This window comes from Solea senegalensis, linkage group LG21, assembly GCF_019176455.1.
Source record: "Solea senegalensis isolate Sse05_10M linkage group LG21, IFAPA_SoseM_1, whole genome shotgun sequence".
NCBI lineage: Eukaryota > Metazoa > Chordata > Actinopteri > Pleuronectiformes > Soleidae > Solea > Solea senegalensis.
Window position 1 is genome coordinate 11179587 of NC_058040.1, and position 9933 is coordinate 11189519.

Genomic DNA, 9933 nt, shown 5'->3' on the forward strand with positions numbered 1-9933 from the left:
ACACATATAATTAATTTATTCATTAATGGGGGTAATTTAATGGGGATGTGCACCCATAACTGGTGACTTCTTGCTAATTTGTACAAGATCATATGTTGATCAAGCTTAATAGGAAAGTGACATCTGGAAATAAATTTAAGACCTAATCCTCAAGTTCAGCATGCACAAGTCTCCGGCCACATCAAAAACACTCATCTTTAAATCCAGGTTTCTAATACTGAGCAATCCCCTTTTCTCTAAAACCCCAACAATAAGGATCTTAGGAGCTCCCCACTTCTCATTTTATGCAGTGAAATCTGATTTCTTTTGGAGAAAGGAATAAGGCAAGATTAAACGAATCTGCCATCCTCCCTAACCTCTTCACAAAACTGCCCAGATTAGCTAGGAATTAAGTTTCAACCATTTTATGTGTCTGGTCCATAGAAGGGATTATAGTTTTACTATTTTTTTGCCTCCCAATTTCACTATAAGTGTCTGACACAGTGTTGTAGAGAGAGGAGAAGGAGAAGAACAGCTCAGGCTGAGAAGTGCTGTACGTCAACATCCTGTGATTATCATTGCTTGTGTATTTATTGGAATTTCATTTGAGATGGATCGACTGATTAGGATGGACAGACAAAAGTTTCCTTTCACTATTGAAAACATATTGAGCAAATATCCAAACGGCAACAGTGATAGATGGATATGTACGACAAGTGGTGCTGGACTAAATGAGAGTACAGTGAGTCCTGTTGGAGACCAGATAGAGACTGTTCATCACACCTGTGTGTGCTGCTGCTGCTGCTCCCACTGTGGAGACATACTCCGATCGGATTTCATACACGAAGGTGAGAGCAAGCCACCAGCTCTGTCGATGCTTGTTTCAAAATAGGTTTTGTCATCTGTATCACTTTCTCTCTCACCCTCTGATTTCACACCAGACTTCCTGCCTGCAGTCTGTCAGTATGGATGGCCATCAGCGATACTCCCAAACCCATCTTGTAGGCAGGGAGAAGGTCACAGAGAGGAGCAGTTACCTGCTCAGGTGCAGAGGAGGACCAGACGCCACCGCACTATTTTCACAGAGGATCAGCTGGACGCACTGGAGGAGCTGTTCCTGCAAAATCAGTATCCAGATGTGAACATGAGGGAGAAATTAGCTCAGTGCACTCACTTAAGAGAAGAGAGAGTGGAGGTAAGTCAGTTCAGTAAATATCAGAATGTTCATATGAGCATGGAATAACGGAATTGATTTATTTATTGGGTTTTTTATTTCATGCCTGTGTTAAGGGTGTGTTATTATGTCAAATGTGTTCCTCTTTATTTATAATAGGTCAAATGTGAAGCAATTAATTTACAGTTTAGGACTGTTTGTGTTTTTTCCAGGTTTGGTTTAAAAACCGAAGAGCAAAGTGGAGACGTCAGAAAAGACTATCATTTGCTGTTGGAAATACAGAAAACTAAACTGTGTGTGATACAATTTTGCTTTCTGCAGTTGTTATGCAGGTTATGTTTTCAGCCACGTTTGCCTGTTCATCTCAAAGAATTCAAAAGTAAAAGGTGTATTTTGAGAATGTATACGTAATGACCCTATGGAGACATTTATAGATTTTGGTGGTGATCAGGACACAGAAATGCATTCTGGGTTTTTCAAAACAACCGTGTGCGATATGGTGGTCTCTTGACACTGTAGCAAACTGAAGGACCTCTGCATTCTCTGAGTGCTTTCTCTACTTATCTCATATGATAGCCAGATTTCTTTCTCCCACAAAATAAACAGACATGGGGTTTTTTGTGTGTCAGTCAAATCATGTGTCTCTCTTGGTAGCTGGCTTGTTTATTGAGTACATGATAGAAATACCAGCAGCATATGTTAATACTAATTGTGAAAGGTAAAATTAGTATATTGATTGTTCCAGTTGGGATCTGTTGTGGGAAAAAATAACCCTAAAGAACAAATAAAGTTGTTGCTGTTTTTTAAAGAAATGGAGGGGCTTCATTTTTTGCAATATACACTGCACAAAATTTAAAGCACAACACACGCTGTGAACACTTCTGAGCAAAATTTTAATAGTATTTTGCGAGTTACAGGGTTATGTTTAGGAGGAAAAAGTGAAAACTCTCCTGCATTTCACGACGTATATGTGACAGATTTATTTGTCAGACATTTAAAAATAATGTCGGGTATCAGGAACACACCAGGTCTCTTCACACAGTAATTTGTGGAGTTACAAGGTCATTTCAGGGGACAGATGCTGTATTGAGTGTTGTGAAAACATCTATTGTTTTGGCAATGCTCTAATGAACATACATAATTATATACTGTGAGTCTTTAGTCAAAAGGTAATACGTATAATTAAATAATACCTGATCAATTTGTTGATTGATTTTTATAATCAAGTATACAGTGACTACTTGAGATGTGAAGAGCCTCTTAATGATGGGTTTCTTCTGGCAAGGTGGTCTAAGCCTCTGCAATGTTGGAAACCAATCTGCTTCTTCAGCAAATTTCTCAGGGTCACTAGTATTTTGTACACTGAGCGGGGGTGTGAGGACTAAATTAGCCTCCACCTTCAGAAGGTTTCCAACTGAAGGCTCTTGTTAGCCACAGCCATCTTGAGCTGGTCTCGGCTGTTGCAGCTATCTCTCCAATGGCCTTCTTAAGTTCCTTGGGTGCAAGTCCCATTTTCTGCAAGAAATAGCACACCGATATAGCAGGGAAACCACGGCAGCCAACTTCAATAGGAAATAAGGTTGCATGCCATCCTTTCAAATTAGCCTTATCAATCAATTTCTGGTATTTGGCTTTTTTCATTTGATGAGAAATGGCAAGTCTGTTCTCCCAGGGCACTGTAAGTTCAACAACTATGATGGTGTTTGTGCTACGGGATATAAGAACCATATCTGGTCTGAGTGATGTTGTTGCAACTTCGTCAGGGATGATGAGTTTCTGCTTTAAGTCCACTTGCATCTCCCAGTCAGAAGCGTGATGTAAAATGGTGGGGCTCTTGCTAAGTCCTTTTGTACTAAAAGGCTCATTGCTATCCCTTTGGAAACTGAGACCCTTTGATGGTGGTTGTGCTTGATGTTTGTTTGCTTTGACTCTCTGCAGATCTGTCCATTTGGCGATCTCTGAGAGGACCTTATCATGTCTCCACCTATATCTACCTTCTGCCAGTGCTTTGGGACAACCAGTCAGGATATGTTTCAGGGTACAGTGGGTTGCCCCACAAAGTTTGCATGATGGGTTCTCTTCTTTGCCTTGTATCTCAAGGTTGCTTGGAATCGTCAAAAGGTCAGCAGCCACTACATGCAGAGGGAAGGTCATTTTGCCTCGGGCAGTCAACTGACGTTCTTTCCAGGACAATGATCGCTCGATTTCCTGGTCCCACTGAATCCACTGACACTGCTGACTGAGCCCTGCTGCTTTTACACGGCAGTCTTCTTCAAATGACTCGTGGACCCCCTCCTTCACAATTCTTCTGACCTCATCGTTGGCCTTGCGCCACTTTTTTACATTGTAATTTCCAAGTCCCAACCACCCTTGACAAACCACTTTGACTATCTCCTGGTGCTTCTGGTATACTTGTGCTTTCTTGCCTGCTTCTCGAGGTTTCCATTTCCTTCCACACCTGAGGGACTTGTTTGCATGTCTTACTTTCTCATCCCTGGACACTAAGAGTGTGCTGCTGACTGTCCTTGCCTTGGTGGCTTTGAATTCTTCCACCACTGATGGAGCTGGGAGGTGGGGTTTGGAAGTCTTGCCGTACAGATTAACCAAGCTGACTGATGAAGGAACACCCAGCCGTCTCCGCAAAAACGTATTGCACATCCTCTCCATAGCCTCCACTTGAGTTATGTGAAAGTGTAATTAATGTTGAAAACTATTTATGCAGCTCCCTGACATAATTGAGCTGCATTTGTTGTAATATTTTGGAACAATGACAATAACATGTCTATTATATGATATTATAGTTATTTGCCTGTCAAATGAGACAGTGTCTTTTTTCATCATTTTATAAAAGAAACAAAATGTCACCTAAAATATTGATTCACCATGTTCAAAGTAGTGTTTGTGATGATTTCTGACATATTTCATAAAATTGTGAATAGAGATAATGGATTTCATTATTGTTATTGGTTGTCTTTACATTTTCACTTCAAAGTATCAAGAATTGTCTTCCTCTCCTCTCATGTTCCTTGCTAAGGCAAATTCGAAAATACTAGAAATCACATGGGGTACACTTCCGGTGACGTAATATTTTAGACTTTACGTAACGTAGTACGTCCGTAGTTCTTGTGTTTTCCTCCGGTGGTGGCTAATGGCTAGTTAACGCACAACGATTTTTTGTGCTCTCATTTGTCGAAAACATGTCCGTTGTGGAATCGTTTACGGTCTATGGTGTATTTATCAAGTAGAAATCCATATTGTGTTTACCCCCTCTAGCCTTTGTTTGTTATTGAACGATTCGTAGTTAGCATTTAGCTTGTGAAGCTACATGGAAGGCAGCGCGAGTGTGAGGAAAGCGCTGTCTGGGACCCTCGTCCCTGTAACGGCAACAACAGTGGCTCTGCGGCAGCCACCTGAAGACAAAGAGACGGACAAGCCGAAGAGAAACGTCCTCGATGAAGTGCAATATATTGAGGTAAATACATTTTAGACGAGCCCTATTAGTTTTATGTTAGGGCATGATAACAAGTTCAGTTTTACAAGGCTAATGTTGGCTAGCAAGGCCTTTTCTCATGGCGTTTTAGCAAAGTATTTTTAAGTTTATACATGGTCTTAATATGTGACACTTTAAATACATATTCTTAATTTATCAGGGTTGTCATACCTCTTTTTTTAAATACGAATGATAGTCAGAGTTGGATCTAAGAGTTTGCATCAGTAGTTTTGTCACTAAATCATACTTGGCATGTAAAACATGTAGAACAGTTCTTGTTAGGATTTTTTTCTGACAACTTTTGAATGAACATGCATCAGGTCACATTAACCCACAAACATAAATGCTCTTCCTGACAAACATAACAGGAGGGTTAATGACATTGGTTTAGAAAATATAAAGTATATTCCTTTCAGCTTCTCCCTCTCTAGGTGTCGCCACAGTGGATCACCTGTACATCATGATATTAAATAATTAATTGGTAATTATTTTGAAGCGCTAACAATCATTTTGATTGTTTGTAATTAATGTAATAGCTACTCATGCAATGAGTTCCATAGCTTTTCTCTCTTTCATTTTACATTGAAATATTTAACCGTTTTAAGCAATAGTTAGGAAAAGGAAATTATTTAGTGATGTTCAAATGAGGTTTGGAAAATATCTATTGACATTTAATTTTAATTTGTGAATAATCTGCAGCGTTATCGTTCTGATTTGTTTTAGAAACTATTATTTTCCCGGAAAAATAAATTATATGAAGCGGCTTGGCTGAGAAATATGGGTCACATAACTGAGTTGCATCAAAGAACAAGTATTCTCACTGAACATAAGACTTATACATTTACCTGTGTTTGTTTCTAGAGTTTAGAGAAGATCATCCAAAGGGATTTCTTCCCAGATGTGACAAAATTGCAAGCACAGAAGGAATATCTGGAAGCAGAGGAAAATGGAGACCTCGAGAGGATGAGAGACATATCCATTCGATATGGATCGTCTTTAACAAAATCTACACCGCGATCGTCTGCACCTTGTGAGTATCATTACATGATAATTTAAATGCTGTATCTTCATCTTCAGAAAGATAGAAAAGCTTGTGTATATTTTGCTGCTTTGTATGTTATATTGATTCTTCAGCCTTGTGGCAGTATACTGAAATCCTATGTCTGATTGTCTGTATGTGCTTTTCAACTATGTTTCCATTTCATTCTCTTTGTGTGTAAGATGTTACTCCGGCTAGTTTTGAGACACCTGTGGGCCAGTCAGGATCTCCATCCTCAATTCGTGGCAATAAAGGTTTAGATGGAGGTAAGTATCTATTTTATTTTTATTTGAAGCATGAGTTATTATATTTTCTGACCTTTTGTGTGTTTACACTAAACCACAGACATATATCACCCCCTTAAAGTCCCCTTCATGATTCTTACAAGTACTTTCAAATTACTTATATACCTATGTAATAATAAACATGTCAAATTACTAATTTGACATGTTTATTATTAATTTCCCTCTTCAGTTAGCCCCATGAATAGAAATATTTGGCAAGGATACCAAAAAACTGGACCAACAGAGAAGGTAAATAGTAATTAAACAGTGGTTAAACCATTTTTTTTCTATCAATATTTTATTTACAGATTACAAAGATGAAGACAAGGAAGAAAAAGAGCTTCCCTCCCTGGATCGTTTCCTTGGTAAAAATACCAGTGAGGATAATGCATCATTTGAACAGATAATGGATCTGGCTGAAGACAAGGAGAAACTGAGACATTCCTGGTTATATGAAGCTGAGGCCGAATTCAAACAGGTATGTATTTGTAGATCTGATTTTACTAAAATTCACATACATTTCTGCTACATATGACGGTGGTTTAAGTTAGATATCACTTAACCTTTCAAGCAGTTGATCACTATCATTAGATTATTATTTCACACATCCCAAGACTACAGCAAAAAAACATTAATAAACACTTATGTGTTTCAGCGCCATGAGGAGAACCTCGCTTTACTAGCACCGGAGAAGGCAGCACTTGAATGTGTCAAAGCTGGACTGGAGACATGGGAGTACAAAGCAAAGAATGCCTTGATGTATTATCCAGAGGGTACGATTATTTTAAAAACTAAAACTAAAAAAAAAAATTTAATTATACAAAAAAAAGGTTATAATGTGCTTTATATCATTCCAGGTGTTAAAGATGATGACACTCTCTTTAAGAAGCCAAGGGAGATAATTCACAAAAACACACGTTTTGTTGGAGACCCTTTCAGCAAAGCGCTCAACAAAAGCCAGATTCAACAGGCTGCGGCTCTCAATGCACAGGTACAGTTTAGGAACATGGTTCATGAAATCCAGAAATAAAGCGTTTTGTATTGGTCGAGATGTGCTCCACATTTTTGAATTAAGTATCTCTGCATGACATGTTATTCTGCAGTTTAATTGCTGAGTGAGGCTGATATGTGGTTTTATGTGTAGTTCAAACAGGGTAAAGTTGGCCCTGATGGGAAAGAGCTCATCCCACATGACTCTCCAACAGTGAATGGATATGGTTTTGAGGGAACACCTTCTCCTGCCCCTGGTAAGTGCATCCTAAAATTAATCACCAATGAATTGTTGCCTTACATTAATTAATTTTGTTCTACCTATGTTTGAAATACTTTTCTGATCGTTTTTGTTTTTTTTTGTCTCTTTTTGTCAGGTGTGGCTGAGTCACCTCTGATGACCTGGGGTGAGATTGAAAGTACTCCATTTCGACTGGATGGATCAGACTCACCGTATGTTGAGAGGAATCATGGTCCATCATTTAAGGTGCTTATCATCTAGTTGTCGCTGAAATGCTCTGTTAATAATATGAAAAATATTTCCTGTGTCCAGAATTGTTTCTTTGTTGCGGTGCAGCAAGGCATAGTGACACACTTCACACAACAACTTGTCTGCAAAGATCCAAGCCATGGTGCCTCGGGCGAGTATAAACTAGGCTCAATACACAGTGGATGTCTGAACAAAAGTGAAGTTACCCTGTATCAGTATGGATAATGTCCGTTCATATGTGACGATCACAGTGTGACGTTTGTCAGGGTGAGACAACAACCGGAGAATCTTCAGATCATCTCGAGGGACACCATTCATTATACAACGTTATTCCTGCTGCATTCTCACATGAGCTCACTTGGCCATTATCTGCGGTGGACATTTTTGTTCACATATACAGCCCTTCTGGACGATCTCCGCAGAATGGCTACAGTGCATGTCTGGAAGCAGCTTACGTTACCCACAAGAATCTTAAGAATAGCTTTGGTTGTCAGTGTGTTGCATTGGACTGTTTAAATTAAGGTGTAGCTGCGGTCTCTATGATTTAACAGCACTGCAGTGGTCAGGAGTGTTTACAGTGCTTGTGTACCATGAAAAACATCACAGGTGATTGAATCTGAAGCCGTCTCGCTTTATAAACATGGGAGGGCCCAAACATTTCATACGGAAGAAACTGCGTGTGTGAACATGAACATTAGCTAAGACCCGCTTTCAAAAACACCCTAGTGTGACTTCACTTTGTGCTCCATTATTTCCACTTTGTATGGAAAATGGTTGTAGGCTGCTATGTTAACATCTGAACTTCTAACATTGTCTCTCAATAGATTCCAGAACCTGGACGACGAGAGAGGCTGGGTATAAAGATGGCGAATGAAGCTGCTGCTAAAAATCGTGCCAAAAAGCAGGAGGCTTTACGAAAGGTCACAGAGAACCTTGCAAGGTAAATACTTAAATTCGTGTGCACTTTTGATTTTATCTGCTTGTAACAACACACGGTAGAAACTTAAACTCTAAGCTTTGACACCACTTGTTTATTACCAAAAGTGTTTGTTAGAGCGGTCATGTGATATTAACTAACTGAACATGTTATTCTTCATGTTGCAGTCTTACACCTAAAGGTCTGAGCCCGGCCCTGTCCCCCGCCCTGCAGAGACTTGTTAATCGGACATCTAGCAAATACACGGACAAAGCGCTCAGAGCAAGTTACACCCCATCTCCCTCACACAGAGTCCTTGGTTCCAAGTCTCCCTTTGGTGGCCTATCTACTCCATCAGGAACACCAACACCAATCAAAGCCAAGACGCCGAGCTCTCAGGATGTTACATCACTCACAGACAATCTCCTGCAACTTCCCAAGAGAAGAAAAGCCTCAGACTTTTTCTAAGTGGGAGGAGCTACTTTCTGCTGCTACTGTACATAACATTATTGTAATGTGGCGAACTTTACAGGAAACTCCACATCATTTTTACATTATTTTAGCTGGATGATTTAATTAAAAAAAATGGTTTATCTAGATCCCAGTGAAATATTGTTTTTTGATGTATTTATGTTTGTTATCCCTGCCAGAACTCATTAACACACGCTTAGTTGAATTTTAAATGTACTTATTCTCATTCTTTCTGAGATTTAAACACCCAGTTCTTAGTTCTTGGAACAGTGAGTGTCTATCATTTTTCATTAAACACACTTCAAATGTTGAGGCATATTCAGACACTTAAGTGTTTAAGCTACACCCACAACTACAGCACATACGCAGCTTGTGGTTTGAGGTTATGGGGAACCCTGCTGCTGTTTTTTATAAATCCAAGTGAGGTCTGGTGTGAGACAAAGTCGGCACACTTGCTGCAGCTTTATTTTTCTAAAAGACTTCTTGTTGATAATGCATTGAAACAAAGATTTGGCAGATTTTGATTCTGAGTTGCTTGCGTTGCAATACTTGGATATTCATTTGTTTGATATTAGTTCTGTTGATGTTTAATATACATATTTGTTTTCATAAGGAATTCTGTCTACTTTCCATTTGGTCAAAAGTGTTTAATGGAAAGGTTTGGTTTTGGATTTTGTTAAGTCTTAATTGCTTGTGGTGAGAAGTAACAAAATGTCACAGATTAGCAACCAAGCGTATTGCAGCATCAGCGTAAGAAGTGGAAGAAAAACTCCTCTGTACCGAAATATGTGTTTTAAACCTCAGCGGAAGCAAATGTGAAACTTCAGCAGTCTTGGTCAAGTGGGTATATCATCTGACAACACACGCTTTTAAAGACTAAATTCCACTCTGTCGGAATGACTTTTTGCTTGGAGTTGTTTGGATTAAAAACTTTTCTTTATTCATGCTCTTAAGACTGCATATTGACCTGTACTGAACTTTAGACGTCTTATTTTTGTACGCAAATGTCTTATTGACTGAGTGAGAATTTTTGCGCATTAGTATTCATGTAAAACCTTTCACTATCAAGGAGTTTAACTCAATGTTGAATTCGGATTTGA

The 9933-nt window shown here is 39.1% G+C and overlaps 2 protein-coding genes across 2 annotated transcripts; both read left to right on the forward strand.

Moving 5' to 3' along the window:
* LOC122758487 (homeobox protein goosecoid-2) lies at positions 1-1941 on the forward strand. The gene is made up of 3 exons (XM_044012705.1): positions 1-827; positions 921-1174; positions 1366-1941. Exons 1-3 carry the CDS (start codon positions 590-592, stop codon positions 1441-1443), a joined length of 570 nt encoding a protein of 189 aa, XP_043868640.1. The 5' UTR covers positions 1-589; the 3' UTR covers positions 1444-1941.
* Positions 1942-4260: 2319 nt separating this feature from the next.
* ess2 (ess-2 splicing factor homolog) lies at positions 4261-9786 on the forward strand. Its single transcript, XM_044012879.1, has 10 exons — positions 4261-4625; positions 5505-5673; positions 5865-5948; positions 6275-6444; positions 6622-6739; positions 6824-6957; positions 7111-7213; positions 7334-7443; positions 8271-8386; positions 8551-9786. Exons 1-10 carry the CDS (start codon positions 4479-4481, stop codon positions 8828-8830), a joined length of 1431 nt encoding a protein of 476 aa, XP_043868814.1. The 5' UTR covers positions 4261-4478; the 3' UTR covers positions 8831-9786.
* Positions 9787-9933: the final 147 nt, after the last annotated feature.